The 25,269-nt window shown below is 46.3% G+C and overlaps 1 protein-coding gene across 4 annotated transcripts in view; it reads left to right on the plus strand.

The window, feature by feature from the left end:
• Positions 1–25,269, plus strand: part of NAAA (N-acylethanolamine acid amidase) — a 539,996-nt gene that overhangs the window by 186,672 nt on the left and 328,055 nt on the right. For all 4 annotated transcript variants that reach the window (XM_069626299.1, XM_069626298.1, XM_069626296.1 and 1 more), the window contains exon 5: positions 19,316–19,392. In XM_069626299.1, coding sequence (XP_069482400.1) covers positions 19,316–19,392 — 77 coding nt within the window. The remainder of the gene's footprint in view (positions 1–19,315; positions 19,393–25,269) is intronic.

Below are 25,269 nucleotides of genomic sequence, written 5' to 3' on the forward strand. Positions count from 1 at the left end.
GGAGACTCAAAGAAAATCGCCTTGTCTTTATATAGCACTTTCAGCCTTGCCGGGTATAGTAGCATGTATTTAAGGCCTGGCTGCCGTAACCGTCTCTTGATCAACACATAGCCCAGTTGCTGTCGCTGGACCTGAAAGGTATCGTCCGGGTATGCTGTAATGGTGGATGATGCTCTTTGGATGGTGCCCCTTTTACGGAAGTATTCTAGGATCTTCTCCCTGTCTTTGTAGTTTAGAATTTTAACGATAATTGGCCTGGGGGGGGGAGCACCCAGGGGTGATTTCCTCGTCCATGCTCTGTGCGCCCTCTCCACCGCGAACCATTTTGTGAGTGTACCAACTCCAATTTCTTGCAGCAGCAAGTTCCTGATGTAATTGATCGGGTCTGAGCTCTCAGTTCCTTCTGGCAGCCCGACGATGCAGATATTATTTCTGCGTGCCCTTCCTTCTGCCTCCTCCGCCCTGTTTTCCAAATTGCGTACTTGCTGTTGGAGTGCAGAAATCTGTTCGATGTTGGTGGTGCAGCCGCTTGTGTTGGCCTTCATGTCTTTCTCCAATGTTCCTGCGCGCTCAGCTAGGCTTCTTACATCCTGCCTTAGCAGGTTAACATCCACACTAACCATGTCTATTTTGGCTTCCAGGGACATCTTTAGGTCTGCAATGGCAGATCCCAACTGCGATCCCCACGCCACTTTCAGCTCTGCAATAGCATCCAGGATCTGACGGTCACCCCTTGGTGAAGAGGCGACCACCTCTTGTCTGCTGCGGTCAGCGGCTTTCGTTGTTTCTCCCTCTTGGGGTGATATGGTGAATATATCCATCAGTGGCTGTTTCCCCTTGGGTTTGCCTGCTTTGGCCGCCATGGCTTACTGTCCACTTCAATCAAGGCTCCTCCTGCTCTCTCTGACGTTGTCCTCACACGGGACCCACATGTGAACTGGCTATTCGCCAGCCGCTTTTGGTTCTTGTATCATGGCCCGTTCACTCCTTTTGTGTGGGGCCGTGGGTGATTCTCAAGTTCCACGTGAGGGATGTGCAAGTTACATATTCAAATCAGGCCAAGTCTGTAACTGCTCTATGGGGTCTGTATGTTCCTTGTCCGCTAGTGCTTCTTGCCACCGGTCCGCTGACACTGTTCCAGTTCCCTGAGTTGTATTATTATGTCCTCGTGGCCTCCGGTCTCAGTCTCTGATAGGCGCGGACTCTGCTGTAGTGCTCAGGCTTACGTATCTGCCAGGGCAGTCCCGCACCTAAGGCGCAATTATATCAGCAGCTCCTGTTGGTTTCTGCATTAGTGAGGATCCGCCTAGGCAGTAATTTGCTCTTCCGCTTAGGGTGCCTGCCTGGCTGTCTTCGCTATCCTCTATTCCCATAGGAGTGCCTATGCATCATATGAGGCACAAATTCTCTTGTCAGATTACCCAGCACACCCTATAGCACCAGGTTTCAAGTCGTGTGGTTCCCAAGTGTCTGATGGGTCTGTTCACCTCCTGGCCTGCATTATGTGCAACCTCAATGCCCGAGCCCTTGCAGTGCTAGTCTGTTCATATTTCCAACCCTGCCTTCCGTTATTCTCTGCAGCTCTTACTGCACATGGGCCGGGCTCCTGTCTTGCACCGGATTCCCTCTGTCATGCCCTTAAATTGCTCTTAATTACTTCCGCGCACACTGCTTATTGCATTCCAGTGGCTGTGTCTCTCAGCGAGCACTCAGTGTATTCATAGCATTCATGGTTGTTCCATTGTGTGGCAGGCTTGCCTGTGTTGTGCGTCAACTTTGCTTCTGCAGTATATGGGAATCCTTAGCGCTCCATTCGCGTGTCAGTTTCACTGTTGCAGGAGGCTTGGCCACACACTTCCCGTGCTAGTTACTGTTTCGCTTCACATTGTATCTTGATCTTGCTCCTGTCATTGTTAGGGGGATTCCGCTACGGAGCCCTATACCGTCTTTAGGCTATTGTGCTAGTGCAATATGATGCCTCTGATCCGGTCCGTTGATATGCGGGTGTCTTGATTCGCAAGAGGTTAGTGTGCCGGCGGCCGTATTATTAGCCCAAGCTCGTATCTTCGTTCGGTCTTGTGTTCTATATCTTCATTCCTATGCAGTTCCAGCATTGGAGCTATCATCCGTCTCAAAGCGTGTTCTATCATAGGATCATATGAGGATCAGCAGGAATACCTCACAGACACGTCCTATTCTGTGGCCATGTAGCCACGCCCCTACCTATTGCCAATCCTTACAACTAAATACTAAAAAGATGTGGGATAGGATTCACAAGAAAGACGTTTTCATAAATAAGGCAGGTTGCGGTAGTCGGGGTCTCTCTTACCCACGTTTTGAGCATGGGACAAGGTAGGACTCCGGGGCACAGCACACGCTTGAGATTTCCTAGCAGGAGCTAAGAGTCCTGCCTTCAACTATCGGGGGTGTCAGTGGTTAAGTCTCTTTTCTACGAAAAAGTCTCTTGCCTCCAAGTATCCCATGTATTCCAAAAATAATAAACAAAAGTTCCTTTCTGCTTGCATGTTGGGTGATGCCTTTTCACCCCTGGATCCCCCTCTTCCAGGCGCAGATCCCTCTTGATCACCAACCTCCGTCCGTTGGGTTCACTATGGCTCTTCTTGTATTCATGAGTCTTAATGTCTTTTTCAACAGTTCACTGTGGACATCCCTCTGCCAGGTTCACTCTTGTCAACACATTGTATATTGGGACTTCAGACTTTGGACCCTATTCATCGGTATCCCTCCATCGGGTTTGTTCTTGCCAATCTTTGTAATTCACAAAAAGCTGGATTCATTTCCCTTAACTTCACCTTCACTTGCCAGTCAAAGACTTTCGACTGTACAGAAGATTTTTGCTAGACCCCTGTATGACCACTTCGACCCAAGTCTCTTGCGCCTCCCAAGGCCTTCTGGTAACAGTGGCTTCAACCATAGGTTATTCACCCAGAGTTTCTCAAGCAAGCTCCTGCGTGGTGCTCAACTCCCCTGTAGCTGGCTTTTCCCTGTTCTGTATGGAAATAACAGTTCTTTGTACTTTCTTCAATTAGCCGGTTTTGTTACATTTGTTCAAGCAAAGTTCGGTTTCTTATCGATTCTCTCCTTGAATCACCAGCTGTGACGAACCACTCAGAATTGCTTTTCTCTGGAGTAGGGGCTGGTACCATGAAGTCAAGTGTCTACACTTGGCTTGTTTATTAGCAGAGGGGAGGGTCTTGTGTACAGTTGACATCTACTGCAAAACATGCTGGCTATTGTTCGTGGTCTGACGATTCCTTCTGTGGAGGTTTCATGGGCCTGTCTTGGAAAGGGCAAGGTCGCTTCTCTCCTTGTCACCTTCTTGTTTCGCGCAATATTTCTCCTCCTCTTGAACTTCCGTGCTGAGTTAGCGCTCACGTCGTGTGGTCTGCCTTGCTCGTATTGTGCTCCACCTTTTATCCCTGTGGGGGAAGGGAAAGGGCCGTTAGGTGTGTGTGATTCTGGTCAATTGCCTGACTTTGCCTGACCCTGGGTTTGGGACATATCCAGTAAATAGCTTTGGTATTTGTCAGTCGTCTTTTGCGATGGGTGAAACTGTTTGTGTGGGAAAGGGGGAGGGGCGTAAAGTGTTTGCATGTCCTGCGGAGTAGGATGGGGAAACGGTATAAGAAGGAGGATACCGCGTCTCACCCATCGGTGTCCCCATCCTCCCTAACAGGTCCACCCCCAGGAACTGGATCCAATAGCGATGGTCGTGTCCTGGCCTCCTGGTTGTCAGCTTCCCAGGGACTAGTTAGGGAGACACCTTCAGATTTCTCACAAGTCCCAGGACGATAGGATAGGACTGTGAGTGCATGACATCTAAAGAAATGGGTTCTCAGCATTGATTAAACTCACTGGTTGTTGTGATGCAAGTTCCAGCAGCGCAGATCTTCCAGCCTTCTCATTTTTGCTTCAGGGCTCTGCCTTCTGCCTCACAGGCACTCCTGGGTTGGCTTGTGGTTCGAGGAGCACAATCAGCTTGAGAAATAGGAAAAAGAGGCAGCCTTCCTGCATGGCTCTCCTTTCACTCTTCCTTTGGTTCCAAAGAGCCCCAGCTCCTGGGCCGCTCCTCCCTGAACTATAAATGTGTTGCACATGGACAGCGGCTCATTGCTCTCCTTGGCCTTCTGCTGCTGCAAATTCACTGCCACTGCTTATGTCACCATTCCCTCTTTTACACTCATTTGGTGGGGCTTTTTATACACTTGCAGCCCTTTCAACAGGATGCAGTTGTGAGTTCAAAATTAGCCCTGTCTGACCATCATTAAAGGGACATGCCTACCCTCTACTGCTCTTAGTAGTCGTCTTCTTCGCCCCAGTCCCTAAGTGGTGAAAGCAACTAGTCTTCGCTGCTCTGTTGCTTCTTCCTCGCCTCAGTACTTTTTTGTAGTTCTCTGTGAATAATTCAGGGGAGCTGTTTTGTAATACCCCAAGAAAACTGCAGATGGGTTGCATTGGTCAATATAACGGAAGGGGGGGATACTATGTCTTGCCTAAGGGCATCCCACTCCCAGTCCCCACAGACGCTCCACCCAGGTAGGATCCATGGGAAATAGGAGTGAAAACACCCTCAGGTTTCTCACACATGAACCCAGAAAATGATGGCACCTACGCAGTAAAAACATCAGAGATTCATCCCACGTTTCGCCTCTGCTTTGGTGAAAGGACCTCTCTCTGCTCCGAGTTGCGTAGGCTCAAGTGCGTTCTCAGCTAGCAAGGGGGTAGAAGCCATGTTCTCAGCTAGCAAGGGGGTAGAAGCCAAAAACAATGTTGAATGGTGTGATACTTGTTCGGTTCTCTGGAATTCACCTCCTCGTTCCACAAGATGGTGGTCAATTTGTAAGACCTATTCAAATAAAGCATGTACTTTATTGGGTTCTGGTATGTAGACTTATTTGTCTTTCATTTTTTCCCTTAGTCCGATCTGAAATGGTGTCCTCTGTGTTACTTCCAGCCACTGTGAATCTGCGGCTAATTGCTGCAAAAGGCTGATTTATAATACTGTATCCATAGACCCCCTGCCAGATGTCGGAGTTTATTTTGCACGTAGGAGGCAATATGTGGTGACTGAAAGAAGTCTAGCAAGGCCTTTTCAAAGTCGTTCAAATTATCGAATATGGGACTGTTGGAGGATACGTATGGAGCAGCCCATGCCAATGAACTGTCAGTCCAGTGACTCTGAATGTACCAAATCTTTGCTCTGCCACATCCACACAGGATGGGCACAAAGGGATCAGAATCCTCTCATATAAACATCCCCAACCCCAGGGTGGGGGAATACGCCAGCATAAGCCAGGTACACATACCGCTAGAGGGAAACTGCCACTCCTCAACAGGCCTGCCAACTATGCGGACAAACTACAATAACAAACACACAGGATAATCATAGATGTTCAGCACAGAAACACAAAGATAAAAAGGTAAGGAAAACTGCACTAACCCAATTCTTAACTTTCCGCATACACTTCTCATACAGATACTCACACATCTACCTCTCAGCACAACAATCCGCACGCACTTCACCACATTGCAACAACAGACAAACAACACTTAAACTGGCACAACAGCACATGGGAATTTTCACAGAACCCAAAGCCGCACTTAAGCTCAGCGAACGGTGTAAACCGTACTGAAGCTGCCAACAGTACATCACAACTCTCACTTTCCTATTCCCACTACACCATACTAACCCCACCTACCCCCCATTTGTTCACACTCACCTATTCAGATCCGCTAGAGCGCCTGGGGACCACTCCAGTGGTGACGGTGCACGGTACAAATACCTTTATCATAAGGAACATTAAAGTGCGATGGCTGAAGCAAAATATATCATCTTGCAGTGATTGCAGAATGTGACCAGGCGGCGAAGATCTCTGTTGAATTTCCTTGGGCACCAGGCCTTAGTTTAACATGGACGGGGTTCCTTGGTTGATAGCTTGCCTCAGTGTGGCGTTTTCCTGCTGTGATGTCATTACCTCTAGTCTTAAAGTCTGCACTTTGCCTCATGGTTGCTGAAGTGCTTCCATGCTTAGCTGATCTGAAAGGCATCTTAATATTTAAACGGCGGCGCCCCGTCTCGCCTGCATGCAGTGTTACTGGTCCGTCGTGATGCATCTTGGTAGTCCGTCAATGCGTGGTTGTGCGAAATGGGGTTAGCAGGCCCAGAAAGGTAAGTACCTGGGTATTTTGGACCAAATCCCCCCACACAACGTGGCCACTCTCCCTGATTTACGTGAGGCAAGAACAGTGCGAACACAGGCAGGGGAAGTTTGCTGGCCATAGCTGAATCTACTTTGCTGATGCAGCTTGTTAAACAGGAATCAATTAGAAGGCAGGTAGGCTTAAGACAAACAGGCCACAGTAACAGGGAGGCAAAATCACGAAAGAAGGTAGGATGGAAAGAAAAGCTGGGCAGGACACAACCTGCAAAATGGACAAGAAGGGCAAATAGGAGAAACAGGCAGTGAAGAGATAAGACAGAACACTGGTAGGACAGGGAGTCGCAGGAGCAGAGAGGAGAAAGCCTAACCGGCATGAAAGGGGTTGCAGAACACGGAACGAATCCAGGTGCTGGTTGAGCACATTAAGATGCGCTCAGCTCTGAGAGAGCGAGCTTTATATGTTTTCCAAGGTAAAAACCCTGGGACCCAGATGATGTTTCCCTTCCCCTAGATTCTTCAAATAGGATTGCAAAAGTGTTCCTTTAAGTAACAATTATTTTAGACCTGCTTTGAACTCTCAAAGTTTTTGTTTAAGCAGTAAAGCTCTGTAGAAGTCTTTCTGTCAAACGTCTTGTAACTTTATAGATTGCCTTGGATACTCCCCTGCCAGGGCTTCTTTTGTAGGTTTGCAGATTATGGTATACTCTCCTGCCAGAAATCTTGGTTCAATCTAAATTGCTTGGTATTCTCATCTGCCAGGACTTCTTGTGTATTTCTCAGTTCTTTAGTTACATTAAAAATAGAATATACTGTGAGGTGCTTGGTATATCTATCTTTAGCAATGCTTGTTCAAACCTCTCCCCCACACTGGCATCTCACGCATTTGTATTGGTTTGGGGTTTGCCTTTGGACTTTTCTCTTACTTTTTCTTGTCTGCATTCAAACATTCTTTCTCACTTGTCTTATCTGCATTCAAACAATTACGTACCATACAAACAATCTGTGTTCTTGCACTTGTTGGAACACAGTCTGGGGTCCCCTGCTGCTTTGGGCAGACTCACTGGGCTTTTCCTGCTTTTCTGATACGCTTCACGCCGTTGCGGCATGACTCTTTCAACTGCTTTCCATTGGGAGGTGTGCAGACATTCTCCCAGCTGCTTATGCGGCTTCGCTGTGACTCGCTGGCTTCCCTTTTCATTAGGGAATGAAGTGTGCTGCTTCAGCGAGCGACCTGACCTCTAGGAGCTCCAGCGCAGCACCTCTTGTCTCTGCAACCCTCTTGGCTCGCACATGCCTTCTCGTCCTACGGTACTGCAGTCTTCTCTGTGTTCACTAGTCCCGATCTGGGGCTTAACGTCCTCTCCTGCACAGCTCTCTTTCGTAGTGCGCTTTCCATCTTTAAATGTCGGCACACTGAAGGTACTGCGAAACAACTAGTCTGTGTGTGATACTTTGAGTTCCTGTTCCTTTGCACAAAGTACTTACTCCTCTTCCCCATCCCAGAACCTGAGTGATTATGGGAGCTGGAGTCCATGGATGACATTGGATTGTCAACTCTTATCTGGTTTTCCACCAAGTTGTCACATAAGGGCATATTAGAGAAAGGTGTTGTACATGTGTTAACTCAAGTGGTTTTCTTAGGGATTTTACATAAGGGTATATCCAAAACAAAGTGTGCCATATGTGGTTTGTGGATATTTAAGTCAATGGTGGAGTTCTGGTCAAATAAGTTGAGGGAAGAGTTTTCATTAGTTAACTATAGGCCATTAAGGTCTCCGTCAACTGGTCTTCTTGGGGAAAGGAGAAATATTGCGACTTCTCCAATGGTTACATGTGATTTTTACTAATGAAATTTCAACTCATAAAATTATAATGAAAAATAAAATACCAAATTTGTTTTAATTTTATTTGGGTGGGGGGTCCACCCCTTTCAACCCCTTACACCCACCCAATATCTATTTATTTTGGATATTTTGTTAGTTATAATTTCATTCGTTATTTTAAATTTGTTAAAATCACTGCATACTGGTCAGGATCAGGTAGCTGCTGCTGTCCCCTGGCCACATGGTAGAGGGTAATCGCCGGGGAATTAGTGATGACCCCACTGGAGTCATCACGGTTAGTTGAGCATGTGATAAGTGGGAGCTAAAAGTTTAACGTCATGATTCTCCAGTCCTGACTCTGCTTGAAAGGATGTTCTACTTATTGGCGTTCCAAACAAAGAATGGCCTTTGAGCATCAAGTATCTATTCTCAGGGCTGGCTGAATTGAGGGTTTGAAAGGGGGAAGAATTTGGATTTATAGTGCCAAGATATACATATATTTGGAGTAAAAGCTTAAAATAACTTGCGAAAGAGCAACAGAACCCGAAATGTGTAATTACTGGAAACCAGTGGAGTCTAGCTGGCATCATGATCTTTGAGTTGGAGGTTTGAGTTGAAGGGGATTGTGTATGTTCTGGATTTCTTGAACGAATTTGGTGATTAGTAAAGTGTAAAGAGTGTTTGCAACATTGAAGCAACAGGTGACAAATAGCCAGAGTGGCTGGTGAGGCAGGCTGTTCCCTGCTTGTTTGGGGTGAGAGTGATTTTGGCTGTTGCTCTGTTCTTCTTTGTTTTTTTGTTACTGAGCTGGTGCAGTGTATACTGGTGTGCCTAAGCACTTGAATCTCGAGTCCCGAGACGTCTTTGTGTTTGCTACTGATTTTATTAAATCTTGCAGCCTGTGCAGACCCTGCTAACTCTGTGATTGCATTTAACCATATATTGATCTTGCCGAAGCAGGTAACCCATTGACATTGACATTGTGAGAGTGTTTGGTTGTTTCAGAATCCAGAGAGAGTTGAGTTTGCCTTTATTTTATTTTATTATTTTATTTATTGGATATTTGTAAGGTGCCTATACAACAAAGGTGTTTCAAGATGCCACAAGACCAAAGGGGGCGGGGGGTGCCGAACAAGAAGTGCAAGTGGAGGTAGGGAAAGTGCGGGTCTGTGCAAAAACAAGTGCTAAGGTACGAAGGAAAAGGGTTAAGAGGCAAGTGCTAAAAGGGAGCCCAGGGAATGAAGGTAAGTGCATGGAAGGGGTTGGGGGGAAACTGGGTGGGTGGGGGTTGGCTTGAGCCCTGTAGTACTCAGAGGGAACCAGGCAGCCAGGTAATGAGGCTGAAGAAGGTGTTTGCAGGGGAGGGGGGAGAGTGAAGGAGGAGGAGAAAGCAAGTGCTTGAGGAGCTTCCGGTACTTAAGTGATCCAGCTCAAGCCTGAGAGGGGCAGGAAGGCCATTCCAGAGGGAGGCTCCTGCGGAAGATAGACATCTACCACTCTTTGCTTAGAGAAGCGTCTGATTTGCAGAGAGTTGGAGCTAACAGACCGAAGGGCTCTAGCGGGGAGGTATTTAGGCCACACAAAGCCCTGTGGATGATACAGAGGCTCTTAAATTTGATCCTAACAGCAACAGGGAGCCAGTGGAGAGAAATTACGGCTGGGGATATACGGTCCCTGGGCTTGAGGCCAAGAATAAGTCTTGCAGTCCTATTCTGGATTAGTTGAAGGGAACAAACAGGGGAAGAAGGAATATTGAGGAAGAGGCTGTTACAGTAGTCAAGCCTAGAGGGGGCCAAAGCTGCTCTGGAGAGTTTTTGGGGGAAGGTGACGAAAGGGAGAATACCTCTGAGGACGAGGTGGAAAGCTTGAAGGACAGCATTCTGTTTCCCAACATGTCTTTAACCAGGAGAGGTGTACCGGAGAACTGGGCGTTTGGATGATCTCTATTGTGAATGCCCACTCTGGAATGCAAGCTATAACAGAGTTTAAAGGAAGTTGAAGTACTGTAGTAAGGAACGAGGGGGGAGGCACAAGAGATGGAGGACAGTACAATATTACTGTACTACCTATTTGTGTAACTGAGGCACTGGGAACCTCTTACATCCCTTTTCTCTAAGAGCCTGTACGAAAACCTCTTTGGAAAGGCATATGAGGAGGGGTGGGGGAGACCGTCTCAGTCAGCCCCTTTAGCTTTCGTCAGCCCCTTTAGCTTTCGGGCATTTCCCCACCCCTGCTGGGCTGTTGGATAGCCAGACTTAACTAAGTAAAGATCTGCTGGGCTGTTGGATAGTCGGACTTAGTCAAGTAAACAGCAAACAGTTATCATTACTGAATTATCCTAATTCATATAACATGATTGATATAGGTTGTTATGACATTTAACTAATTAAATGCCTGGTCTTTAATTATAAATATATTGGTATCGGGCTTTTTAAACATTACTGTAGTATTTTAATGTTTTTACAATGTCTTATAATATTTATTCGCCAATTTAATTATTTTAACTAGTTTAATCATTTTGCAACTATTTTATAATATCACTTTGCACAGTCAATATTGCACTTTTTCTTCCTTGCCTTGCTATTTGTCACCTGGCTGTATGCACTTTAAATACATTGGCTAGTATTTAGAATATTACAAATAGCAAGCAAGACAAAAAGGAAAGCCACAGCAAATCTCTCTCCATGCACTGCATCTAAAAAGAAATCAAAGAAATGAATGCAGCTGGTGAAGGAGGCTAATGATCTGATTAATGACATTGAAAACTTGCTACATTCATTAAATGATGTAGCACCACAGGAGAATACAATTAAAATGCCACAGACAAACCCAGCCGTTGCTAATTTAAAGGCCGACTCCCATGATGAGTTCATGGAGAAACATGAAATCCCCAGCACTAAACCAAGAACGTGGAAGAAACTTTAGTGTTCCAGTAGAAATGGACAAAGGAGGAACACTAAGAGCAGATTGTACGGCCAGTGAAGCTAAGGCATGTAAAATTAGCTGGCCACCTGAGGTGGAAGAACTAATAATCATTGGCCCTATTATTACAACATCTAACAGATTTGATGCCTTAAGCAAGAGCCACACCCAAACAGATTTGGTATAGATCGACCGAGTTAAGGCTCTGGTAAAACAACCTAATGACGGAATCAGTACTGAATCACAAAGTACCTTAGGAGTCAGAATGAATTGTAGGAAGGAAAGTCTGATATTATAATAGGAAACGATGAAGGGGGATCAAGGAAGTGGTTGCTGTAAATGCGATAACTTAGTATCACAAATGTTGCCTTAATGGATATAGTAACAGAGTTATGTGGAGACTTGAATCTGTTAAGGAGAAATAAAGTCACACCTGGTACTTCCAATCAACACGTATTAAATGGACCAATTTTGACAAATAATTTAAGAGGAGGAGAGAAAGAGTTGCATTACAAGGACACATCCAGATTGACAGAGAAAGGAATTGGTGCAAACAGGGGAAATGGTAGAGTGGTCCCTGAGGGAACTCCATTCACAACCATAACCAATATCTAACAATATAATAAAAGGCCAGATGTATGTTTGTTCTGTATGTTTGGCCCTCATTACAAGTGACCCGTCTGGAAATAAAGGTGCCGGTAAAAAGTTACCACCACCTTTTCCAGATCGCGTCACTGCGAGTCTGCCGGTAGTCTGCCGGTAGGGGCATGGAATTCCTGGCAGGCTTGACCTGCTGGGAGTTCAGGCCCCTAGCGGCAGGCTTTTTACTGAAGCACCGGCACCGTTCGCAACGGTGCCGGTGCTTCAGGTTTCCCTGTCGGACTCCATGGGAATAGGAAATAACTGTACTCCCGCCGCCTCTGATATCCCAGTAGTATGGGATGTCAGGCGGCAGTAACAGTGTTACGGGGTTGCCGGTAACCTGCCGCCTACCGTCGGGTTTTATCAGCAATCTCATAATGAGGCCCTTTGTCCAATGCAGTAGCTTCGCCTGTTGTCACAGCTAGAGGGAGCGGTTGCCTTAGTATATATAGAGTCAATGACAGTTTGCATAGCTTTGCCTGTTGCCACGGCTCTAGGGATCTGTAGACTTAGGATATATAGTGGTCCTACAGTGTCAATGAAAACATGCACTTTGGCCAGTATACACGGGCCTGTACACCAGTAATTAATGAATATCACTATTAAAACCACCTACACGGACATTTCAGACTAATTAGTAACACACACACACAGAGGTTGGAATTTTATAGATGGGATGATGTTTTCACACTGCTACACAATAGTTACAACAGACCTAACCTACAGATAGACATACTTAGGAAGGCACAGAGAAGATTTGTACAGGCCAAGGAAAAATATAGTGAAGAGATTCATATTCTGATTATGGGAGATGTAAATGCACAATATGAACCGCTTGATTTTGTGATGGGCTTATAGGATGATGATCAGGCTTGTAACATCCCTGAAATCAAACCGACCCCACTAAGAAGAAACAAGCATGTTCTTGACATCCGTCGTATATTTTATAATTTAGAACTAAAGGCATGCAGTGGACAGGCCAAAGGAGATCAGCCAGCTAGGGCGACCTATGTCTCAGGTGATAAATAATCACATGTAGATTATATTTTAGTGTCAATTAAGGACTGGCATTTGATCCAATCCTTTGTAATTCTGGACCGCACAGAGAAAGACACCACCAGCCCCTTAGCTTACAGTTAATGTAAAAGGATATTTGTACCACGCACTATCACCACCGGAGTGGTCCCCTGTTGCTAGGAGAAGATAGGTTAGCAACAACTACTATCAGTGAAGGGTGGAATATTGACATCACGATTGCAGAGCATTCCAGACAATCAATAAAATGGAACAATGCAGAGGTAGGTGAAGCATTACCTCACCTGTTTGTACAGATTATGGGGCATTTGGAGAAGATGTTGAGTCCAGCTACCGTGGATAATAAATAAGTCTAACTTTCAAAGCCATGATAAAGTAAATGCTATATTTTTTTTACCAAACCAAAGGAATTAGACCCCAAGCAATTCGGCACACAACATGGTTTGACAAGGAATGTAAAAATAAAAAAACTGGAACTGGTGCAGGTTGTCAAAAACAAAGTTAACTTCCCTGACGAAGAGTTTGGTAAAATAAGAAGGGACTATGAATCCCTGAAAAGAAGAACATATGCAGCTGAGGAATGGAACGAGTTACAGCACACAATTCTAGAAGTAGATAGTGTCTCCTTCTGGAAGCTCGCTATATTGGGAAACACTGATGGCAGAAATGTTATACATGGGAACCAGCATTAGTGAGGATAACTGGAAAAGCCACTTGACAGAATTATATACTGAAACAAGATCCCAGTTCTGCTGTGAAGTAAATTTAATACCAACAGATGGAAATAAGATGCTATCAATACTGATACATTACAAATCTCAATTATGGAAGCAATAAATAGCCAAAAGAAAGGGAAGGCACTGGGTCGTGACAAGGTTCCTTGCGATTTGTTTAAGGCTGCAACTGAAATGAGGACACCGGTCCTATTTTGTTTATTCAATGATGTACTACAGTTGTCAGCTGCACGCACATTGTGGTCCTCGGCTTAAATATTCACACTTTTTAAAGAAGGCAGGCACGAAGACCCAGACAATTACAGGCCAGTTTCTCTACGGGATGGAGCAGGAAAGATCTTTGCCAAAAAGAGCAAGGGACTGGGAGTCACTTCGAGGCTGGCTTTTAAGCGGGACAAAGCACTATTGATCAAGGTTTTCGGTTGTTTCTTATGTTACAAAATCATGTGGTCCTCAGGAAAGTGAATCTCTTTACTGCTTTCATTGATTTGAAGGCAGCATTTGATGGGATCCTAAGAGGGAAAATATGGGAAACCCTACGTGAATCAAAGATTCCAACATGCCTGCTAAATGCGATCCAAAGCCTATATCATAATAACGAGGCTTTGGTAAGAAAGAACTTAGGAGATACAACTAGTTCAATAAAGGTAGAGCAGAGAGTGAGACAAGGATATGTCCTGGCACCTACATTATTTGGTTTATACATCAATGTTGATGTTAGCTCTAAGTCTGAGTGTTGGCATCCTGTCCCACTGCTCAACGTCCTGCGTCTCACTCCCGGCTCTGCCTACTCTAGCGTCCTCCTCCAGTACCTCCACCTCTCTCCTTTCCCACCTACTCTATGGTGCTCTCTGTCTCTCCTATCTTCTCTAACTGCTTCTCTATTGACTATCCTGCCCCCCTCACTAAATCTGGTAGGAAGAAGTTTAAAAAGGACATCCTGGTCTCCAACCCAAGCCTCCCTATCGCCGACATCTACACCAGTGCCTCCTCTAAGTATACTCTCACTGACATCCTCTTCGTCGTTCCTTCACCAGACCTATGGACCCTTCATATGGTCTCTGTGCTCTCACTCTTCTCCCATTAATGGTGGCACCCGCTGGGACGTCCTCCTGGCCTCCTTCCATTCCTCTAAGGTCATCATTAATGTTTACTCGAACAGGACCGTCTTGGTCCAAGGCCCTCAGGCCAATCTCCATCTCTTTGATCAACGCTTCCCAGGCCTCAACTTCCTCCCTTCTCCAGCCGTCCCCTCTCTCCCCTTTCCAGGGTTTCCTCGGCTCCACTTTCTGCCTCTTCCTTGGCTACCTTGCCTTCCCCTTCCCTCTCTGCCCCCTCCCAGGCTCCTTCTACACCTCTGAAGGGTGTACCTCTGATCTGTACCCCTCCCCGGAAGTCCTTCAAGAATGGTAACCTTCTCCATACTGCCACTCTAAACTCCTGCTCTGCTGTCAAGCACTCCTCTGATATCTGTCGCCTTCTGGAAGAACTTGACCTCGACATCCTCGGTCTCACTGAGACATGATTCACGGCCAGCTCTGTCACCAGCTTTGACACGCTCCTACCTGATGGCTACAAGATCCTCTCTGCACCCAGATCCAACCGCTCTGGAGGGGGTGTTGCCCTGATGTTCCCTGAGTGGATTCCTGCCTCTGTCATTCCTACGCAGGCCTACTCCTCTTTTGAATGCCTCGTCTGCAGGCTCTCTCTCTCACCTAGCCATTCCCTTACAGTGGCTACTATCTATCGGCCACCTGGTCAGATCTCCTCCTCCTCTCTCCTGGCCGCGACCACTCAATTCCTCCTTCTACCAACTCCTCCTTCTAGGAGATTTCAATATCCACCTGGATGCCTCCTGTCCTTCCTCCATACTCTTTCGCGACCTCTGCGACTCTCTCTGACTCACCATTCTCCTCTCTGGCCCGACTCACTCTTTAGGGCACACTCTGGATGCTCTGATCTCCTCAGACCTTCCCCTCTCTGATCCTCCCTCCACTCCTCTATCCTGGAGTGATCACTATCTCCTCTCCTCCCACCTCACCCTCCCTACCCCTCAGGCCAAGCCACCTCCATCTCTGCCACCTACCTTCTCAGTCATCCGACCCATGAAAGTGTGTCAGCTGAGGCTTTCGCCACCACCTTCTCACCCCCACCTACTCCTTTGGCTGACTCTCACCCTGACACAGCCCTCTCCAAGCTCCACTCTACTATCTCTGATACTCTTGATATCCTTGCCCCTGTCATGAGAATCCGCCTGAAGCCCAAAGCCAAGTGTAACTCTTGGTATGACTCAGACCTCGTCAGCCTAAAACGAAATTGCACGGTGGCCGAGAGGAAATGGCGTGCTTCATATACATCCTCTGACAAACTGGCCTGCCGTCTGCTGCAAAGGCAATACCGGCTCTCTGTCTTAACCAAGAAGAGAGCTCATATCCAAGCCCGCCTCTCTGCGGCATCTAACAACTTGGCCGAACTCTTTAAAATCTGCAAGAAACTGGCCAATCCTGCTGCAGTCTCTACCTCTGCTGTCCCTTCCCAGGGCCTCTGTGCGGCACTGGCCTCTCATTTCGTCTCAAAAACTCAGGACATCCTGTTCACACTCTCCTCCTATCCTCTGCCTCCCCCTACTCCCTGCTCCTAATCTGGCTCTTCTGCAGCCACCCCTCCTCCCTCCTTCTCTTCCTTTCCCCTTTTCTCCACAGACAAGGTTTCTAGACAAGTTTGATCTATGAAAGTTTTGTCAAAACAGGTTTACCCCTGTTCCTCCAAAACTATCAAGGACCACATCGACTCCTTGGCTCCTGCCCTAGCTGATTTCTGCAACCATTCCTTTGCCACTGGAGTCTTCCCATCCCCCCTGAAGCACTCCCTTGTGCACCCCCTTCTTAAGAAACCCTCTGCTGACCCCACTTGCCCGGCTATCACCCAATCTCTATCACTCCTTTCTGTCTGCTATCCAGTAGTGGTGTTCCGCCAATGACCTCTGCCTTAATGCCAGCAAGACTGAGATTCTCCTTATCGGCACACCGGCTCCCTCATTCCCTGTAGCTCTCTGGCAAGCCTCGCTTGGCCCTCCTCCTGCTCCCACCTTTGAGGCTAAAAACCTCAGGGTCATCTTTGACTCCACACTCTCCTTCTCTCCTCACATCTCTGACGTCTCTAAGAAGTCACACTACCAGTTCCACCTCCTCAGAGGTATTCTTCCTTTCCTTTCCTTCCCCCAGAAGCTCACTGTCTCCAGAGCCCTGGTTCTCTCTAGGCTGGACTATTGTAACAGCCTGTAACTAAATCTGCCTGCCTCTACTCTCCACCCTCTGCAACTTATCCAGAACAGGACTGTGAGACTTGTCCTTGGCCTCAAGCCCAGGGATCGTATCTCTCCAGGACTGAAATCTCTGCACTGGCTCCCAGTGGCTGCGAGGATTAAGTTCAAAACCCTCTGCAGTGTCCACAAGGCCTTCTGGGGCCGAAATACCTTCAACTCTCTCTTCCTAACTACCTTCCTTCCCGAGCCCTTCGCTCATCCGCCTCGAACTCCCTCAGGGTCAGTTGCTTCTCCAAGCAACAAGTTGGTGGTAGATCTCTCTCTTCGGCAGGGTCCTCCCTCTGGAACAGCCTTCCTACCTCCCTGAAACTTGAGGAGAACCATCTCCGGTTCCGGAAGCACCTCATAACCTTCCTCTTTGCTTCTGCTTTCTCTCCCACTCTCCCTTGCTGAATTCCTGGCTGAAACTGCACTGGTTACCTGGCCACCCTGCCTGATCTTGGGCCCAGGCACCGACAGCTGCACACCTGCACTGCCTCCTTGGCAACCCCTGCACCTGGGGACTGTTTTCTGCATCCCTTCAGTCCCCGTACCAGCACTCATGTCTGCACTTACCTTGCACTTGCCACCTCCGGCTGTTTATTATCTTATTTTTTCTACTACCCCTTGTACTGCACTTTCCCCTCTCCCTTCCCCCTCGCGCTTTTCCCTTTCCCCCTTCCCATGCACTTGCACGATCGAACGACAGCTGGCCTAGTAAGATCGCTGTCTGTCTTCCCATTGATCCCCCTCCCTTGCCTTATTGCGCCTCGAAACACTTGTGTATAGGCGCGTTATAAATGCCATATCATATCACATCATAATACGCTGATTGAGTTGGTTGCAACACAGAAAACTGATGCCTCCAAACTAGGCCACAGAAGAGTCCCCTTCCTGCTGTATGTGGACGATGCCATTCTAATTTCATTGACTCCAATAGGCCGCAAGAAACAGTTAACCTTCTTCAATGAAGGGTGTTACAAAAACGGTCTAATTATTAATCAAAATAAGACAAAAACGATGGTATTTCACCCATCGGTCAAAAGAACATCACACTTACATTTAGCAATTGATGAATTGGCCTTGGAACAAGTGAACAGGTTTGTTTATTGCGCATAAGGCTAATGGATAACTACAAATGGACCGATCAGCTAGAAAAATCATGCCTGGTTATATATAGAGAGGGCCTACCATGCAATTTTTAAGTTTGCTACCAGTCATAGAAATGGTGCAATCTCCCCTGCCCTTAATATTTATAATATTCAAGCGAAAGGAACATGCTCTGTATGGCGCGCAGGTATTGGTTTATGCAGAATCAATACAACTATCAGTGGTTTAAAACAAATTTCTAACAAGAACATTACATTTATCTAAAAGCACATCAAACTATTTGCCTCATATCAAGCTAAATAGTGAGGAGAAGCTCATTAAACCGCGTATTATTGGCTTCGGTTATGGACGTCCCCCTACCTCGCAGCATACATCAAAGCCATGATTGCTGTATTGGCACAAGTGTGGCGACATTCTAAACCATGCTGCTGGCATATAAAATCTGTTTTTTAACTGCTTTGGGTTTTGCACATTTATGGTCTAACGCCGAAAACATTAATGAAACCACTAAATCAGTGGTTAGAGACAAATATGTGAATTATTTAAGCGTAAAAGCAATGCTAGCATGCGAAAATCCTATGACTGCTTGCATTTAACAGGCTAACATGAGAGCAACTGGGTATGAGGGATATTTAGACTTAATTAAACCAGCATTTGCGAGATTTCTCTATATAAAGTTTTGCTCTGGCAGCTTGCCACTTGCAGCCCTATTGCACACATGGGTTGAGTCATAGAAGGAGGAAGGCGCAGTATGCAAATAAACCAAGGAAACAGAAGCGCACTCCCTGTCCCTTTGCCCAGAATAGTCTCAGCTGAGGTCAGCTTATCTACAATCTTTATTGCGTGAGAAAAGCATTAGACGTGTAACCATGTCCATGTCTCTTTGTAAATCCACAGAAGACATACGAATGACAGAACTACTGAATAAATACTTACACAGAGCTTGGCTGAAAAGGAATCGAACTGATGAACACAACTAATTTAATTTTGTTCTTGAAATGTGTATCAGAGAAGCACATGAATTAGGATATTTTAGAGTGTTTTGATATTTTGACACTGTATGTATTGTGGGGTGCATTTTATTATCTTCATTATGTATACTGCATTGATATTTTTAACATGTAGAGTAATTGTTTATTTCCTGTATGTATGTAGTGAATATTACAAGATTACAAGACACAATTGTCGAATAAAGCAAGTGTGCTGAAATAGTTTTTAAAAAATCTCAGCCACTTTACTTACCTCAATGTCTGTGTAATCTCTATAGTTTTGTGATGCCGGATGTGTAGGCCACAACCCGGATGGTGAAATGGCCTTATGGACTGTCATAGTAATGCTAAGTTTAACATCCAAGCGTAATGAAATAATTACTACTATGCATAAAACGACCATTAATCTGTCATGCAAAGGCCAATGATTGCAAGAAGCCCACAAGGCATGATCAAACCTTTTCCTTGAAAATACCACAGTCTACATTTTTTGAAGGTTACACTTTTTTATATTGCTTGAATTGTCTACATTAAAAATAATATGGTACACTTTTCTTTCTGCCTAATTTCATAGATGCTGGTCAATGGTGGGAAAATGCAATTGCAGCTTTGTGGAAAAGAAGCACTCTAGTCAGCTGGCTTGTCAGGGATGTAAGTCTTTAAGAAGGAAATTCAACTGGTTTTATGTTTACCCCCTTTTATGTGTTGGACACCTTCTTGTCTATCCATTGCATTGTTTTCTAGCTCCCTAAAACCATAACCTCTTATCAAGGCACTTTTTGTACCACCCTCTCTTCAGGACGCTGCAAGCATTAACTCTAGGGGGGAGGCTCACACACCTGATAAGAAAGAGAAGCCATACCTCTGTTAGTGTAGGTAAAGTGGTGCAAGTGACAAGGCTTAACACTCAGTTAAGGGTAGTAGGTTGACACAAAGGTACAATTAGACCAGACATATAACTCTAGAAAATATGATACTATTATGTATTGAAAGATATATACTTTAATAAACTATTGGTTCAAATAAGTACATGGAGTATTAAAACCTATTAGCACCCTGGGATGGGGTGCTACCCAGTCAGGATGCTCAGAACGCAGGCTGTATTGTAAGGTACAAGGCCACGTTCACAGCACCATAGTTAGCCTGCACCCCCTTCCCTTTTCTTCCTTTCCCCGCTCCCTTTAGCACCCGTGTAGTTTTCCACACGGGTGCTAATGATGTCTTTTTTTTTTTTTACAAATGTACGCAGTCATCAACATTGAAAATGTACTTCGAGCACACCAGCACTGCGCGGCACAGGTCTGTGCTGTAAAGGTAAGTTTCTTTTTTTTTTATTTCCAAATAACCCTTCCATTAGCACCCATATAGGGAACTACACAGTTGCTAGTGTCAATATTAACTGAGGCGGCGGGCAGAGTGTGCCGGTAATGGCACCGCCACCCGTGTTACTTAGCTTGGGTGGCCTGCCTCCTCAGTTAATACCGCCTGAGTATTAAAATAAAGGCCAGTGCATTATTAAAATAGTAATTCTTAGACAAGGGCTATTTAAACCCCAGTGTCTATATGTGTGCCCTCTACCAGAGGTGAGCACCCAACATAAAATAGCAGGAGTGTGGGGAGAACTAGTAAACCATAAAACCTAACACGCTGATAAATCCTGTTTGGGCTTCCACAATAATGTGGAAGTGTCCTAATGACACATTCCAATCCCAGTTCATGTGAGAGGCCTCGACCTGATGCTCAGCTCCTAAAAGATAAGGTAGGGTATGGGATAAAAAGGCCTCGCAATTTTACCAACAGGGAAAATAGGTCAAAAAATCCCTAAAGACTATAACCTTAACCGCAATCATTTAGACTCCAAGGGCAAGTATTAAAGCACTGTCTCATATAATAATACATTATCCCCATAGGAAAATGAAACCGTTGTAAACCAATGCCAAAGGCTTCTAAGAATCAGTAAAAAATGTTAGCAGCGTTTACCATTTCAGGGAAACAATATACATATTGTTACTAGAATGAAAGCTTTTAAGTACATTAATCATAATAGAAATATAAGTTATGACTTTAAAAATTAACATACAATCACCCATATATATATATATATATATATATATATATATATATATATATATATATATATATATATATACGCATACGCATGGGCACGTAAATGCTCCAGAGTTATTTAGGAGAGTTCCAGTGTAAGTTCAAAGTTCCCTTGGAATGAATGCGAATAGTTAATGGGTTATCAACTTTTATGGAGGTAATTCTGGTCTTCACCACAGATGCAGATTCTGCAATAATCAACCTCAACAAAGGTCAGAGGAGACCCTAGGGAAGAATTCCAGAGGTCGGAAGATGAACCCAGCAACCAGAAGTAGCAACAGAAGTGTGCAGTAGTACCTTGGAGTGGATCTCATGCGCAGAATGGGAGTACCATAATAAAAGACCCTGAATCCATATAAATGGACAGGCTCAAAGAATATGGCAAAGTACTACTTTATTGTCAGCTCAAATAAAGCAGAGAAATCTGGTGATCATACGAAATGCAGCTCACAACCTCTGTTTTGATTACACAAAGGCTTTATACTTCGATGTACGTCAGCTATGACGTCATCCTACGTGGCAAACAGCAAAACCTATCGAGGGGAGGGATTGGTTAGGGGAACATATATACCTATAGTATGTATAAGTGTTAACATTATTGGAGGGGCGTGGCTAGGAGGCCATGGAGTAGGACACGTCTCCTTTATGGCTCCTGCAGATCCGAAATGATCCTGGTTAAATGCAGAGCAAATACCGAGCATGAGAGCTCGCAGACAGGAGTAACGATTCATGAATGTGCCGGGCGCATGGGGAAGCAGATTGAAGTCGGAACGGGTGGAACTCCGAGACAACGAGCATATGGCAAGTTTGTATCGAGTACGCAGAGGAGCAACAAAATGGCCACCGCAACAAAGGAAGGCTCTACTAGCAAAAGTGACCGCAGGCACGTTGAGATACCGTGAGATTCTGCTTCCATTTGATACTTGAAAGTGGATCTGCGGCCAGACGCGATCCGAAGCGGGGAACTTTGCTGTGTATAAGGAGAGGCATCAGAAGCGGGGACTGGGTAGAGTGACACCTCGCCACGAATACGGCACAGAGGCAGCAAGGGGCTTGGGAAGTAAGCGAGGTGCATAGTGAGAGGATCACAGCAGGAAGAGACATTATTGTTGCAACGTTCCGGGAAGCACACGCAACTCCGGAGCCCCGGTTACAGCTGACAGAGGAGGAGGAGGAGGAGCTGTAAAGCTGAAGCACAATCTCACTTATGAGGTGATACACAGCCTCCGAGCGGATGACCAAAACAATGTAGTGACTCTGAGGAGGGCATCGGTATCCTACAGACCCCGGCGGGGCACTCATAGAGGGATAGGGAAGCCTAAGGTTTGGTCGCCTCGGCTGTGGAATTGTGACCACAGTGTGGGGCTCTTCGAGCACTAACACGAGCAGCCTGGCCGTAAGCGGAGACGCATCGGGGGTCACGACAAATAAGCCCAGCGCCAAAGCGCAACCACCAAATCAGCGCTTTATACTGATGTAGAATGCCTGAGGACTCAGTGGCTTGGAGCACCGTGGCAGCAGGAGGTGAGCTGCAGCAGGGCAATCCGAAGCGGTGCAAGCCAGGAGAAGTGTGCACACGTTGAACAGGGGACGCTGGCAACACTCCTTACAACACCAGGGCTGGACATTAAGTTGGCGCGGGAAGCTCTGTTATGGTGCAGGGGCACTGGCACAAAAGAATAACCAGCCTTAAGTTTAAAGAACAAGCTACTGCATCTGAAGTGGACCAGAGTGGGGCATGGTAACCCCTTGTTGGAACTGGAAGCAGAGGAGCACACCGCACAGCGAGAACAGGGTGGTGGCCGAAGTTGCGACTATCTGTGGGGTCGCCATGGCATGCTAGCTGGCCCACGTGAAGCACTGAGTGGGCTGAGGCGGTGTGAAAAAAGTAAATTTGAATGCCAAAGGGCCACAAAGAAGCCCTAGGCTGGAAGGGGAAACACAGTCCTGGCTAGACGCCGATGACGGGAAGGTTGGCATGCCTCGAATGCAGAGACTGTAAGGCTGGTCGTGGAAGCCTGATTTGGGAGTAGAGGAGGAAGTCAGTGGGAGTGCCGGGAGTGACCCCCGCAATGGCGCCTGAGGAGCAGAGTCAAACAAACAGCATCTTGAGATAGTCCTGCGGTGCGAGGAGAGGTGTGCCAGGACGAGACTGATGGCTGGTAAAAGCAGCAAGAACAAGAGCAAGCAGACTGCTATGGAGGCCTTCGCAAAATGTCAGGTGGGAGCAGAGGCGGACACCGACAAGCACAGCAGGCAAACACAACCCCAGAAACAACGTGCTGAAGCAGATCAAGGCCATCAGATGATCCTTAATGCCATAGCAGCTTTGCAGGCCATGATAGAAGCAAAGATCGATGAGGTGAGGGTGGATGTTGGCCTGCTGCGGCAAGACGTCTGTGGGCACATCCAAGCTGGAGAAGCAGGTCAAGGAGAACACCACTGACAAAAAGCAGATGTTGAAGGAAGTAGACATTGAGACAAAAGGTAAAGCTGCTGGAGGACAGAGCAGAGGATGTGGAAGGCAGGGCACGAAGGAATAACATAAGGATTGTTGGGCTACCAGAGGGGATGGAAGGATCTGACTAGACAGACTATGTGGAGAACCTACTGCTGCAGGAGCTGGGAGCCGGGAACTTGACTCAGGTGTTCACCATGAAACGGGCTCACCTCTTCTTGGTGAGGAAGCCGCCACCGGGGGCCCCACTGAGACCCAAAATACTGAAGGTCCTCGACTACAAGGGTAGAGAAAAGATCCTTGCATTCTCCAGGAACGGGGGCAATATACAGAGAGCCTCTGCAAAGCTGGCCATATACCCGGACTACGAAAAAGTTGCACACAATTCATTGCCATGAAAGTGAGACTTAAAAAACTACTGGACTCAAATATATGCTGATATACCCTGCCAAGCTGAAAATTATTCATAATGGAAAGGTCTTGTTTTTCGAGACGCCATCGGAAGCACACGACTGGATGGACAATGCCAAGATCTCACCGCTCGAGGAATAAGCGCAGGAGCAAAGAGAAGGGAAGCCCGGAGGCAGCTAAGAGAAGTCTGAGAAAGATTGTATACAATAAAGCTGGGGGACTAGCCACGTTGGACTGAAGTGAGACTGTCTTCCTTGAGAAGTGATGATGACTTTGATGGCAGAATGGGCAGCTACATGCAGGAGCAAGGACCTGCAAGGGAGGAGAATGCCTACCACCCCATATAATTTTGTTTGTTTATAGGGTGCGATATAGTACCCACCTGCTGGGCACTAGGAGCCCCGGTTTGCTGGGTGTTCTGTGGAGCGGAAGCGGGAATGCAGTGCATTGCTGGACAATTACAGTTGGGGGGTTGTTCTATGTTGGCAACGGGGGGAGGTTGGGGACAAGGGGGAGTGAGGGATGCCTGATACAAAAAATAAACGGCCACACAGTGTCCGGGTGAGAGCTGGGAATATTCCTGAGACTGTAGGGGAAGAGTGGAAGTTAACACATGATGGATGAATGGTTAAGAATCATGTCATGGAGCGTACGGGGGTTGAATAGCTATTTTAAAGGCTGCGGGTATTTGCTTACGTGAGAAGACAAAAGGTTGGGATAGCTTTGCTACAAGAAACACATTTGAATGCACATAAACTCGGGAAGTTGGGGAGCACATGGGGGGGAGTGACGGTGGGCTCAACTATTCAAATTAGGTTAACCCTGCTATCCCATTCAAGAGATCAGATACTAAGACTGATGACGAAGGTAGGATGGTCATTCTACATGGCATGGTAGAAAAAAGAGAAGTATGTATAGTCAATAATTACGCCCCAATCATGATGCCACCGTATGTTTTAGGTCCTTTGCTCTGTTGGGCCCATACAGGGTGGGAACCGTCCTATGGGGTGGTGATTTTAATTATACCTTGAACCCCTCTATTGACCGGTCCAACACCAAGTATAAAAAGACAGCCCCGCCGAGCCAAGGTCCTGCGTACCTCATGCAACATTTTCAGCTTGAGGAAATATGGAGGTAAATACACAGGAATAAAAGAGAATACTCACATTATTCAGCCCCCCCCCATAAGGTCTACACTGGACTACATTATTTGTTTACGGTGCATGAATGCATCAGGGAATTTGTAGGGGCTGAATATCAAGCTAGGGTGCTGTCAGACCATGCTCCTTTGCTGGCTTTTTGCATAGTAGCACCCCCTAGACCACCTATACCCACATGGAGATTGAGAAGTGATTCCCTACAGGATAAGGCATTCCTAGAACATATTAGGAAAACTATGGCAGAGTCTCTGGAAACTAATGAAAGCAGCATGAAGCGGTTGGTCATGATTTGGGAAGCATATAAGGTGGTAATCAGAGGTGAAATTATAGCCACAGCTGGGGATACAGAAAGTCATCATTAGTGACCTGAATGACGCCGAAGGGAAGTTGCTA

The sequence above is a fragment of the Ambystoma mexicanum genome, chromosome 6p (assembly GCF_040938575.1).
Source record: "Ambystoma mexicanum isolate Mex_15411 chromosome 6p, UKY_AmexF1_1, whole genome shotgun sequence".
In the NCBI taxonomy this organism is placed as follows: Eukaryota; Metazoa; Chordata; class Amphibia; order Caudata; family Ambystomatidae; genus Ambystoma; species Ambystoma mexicanum.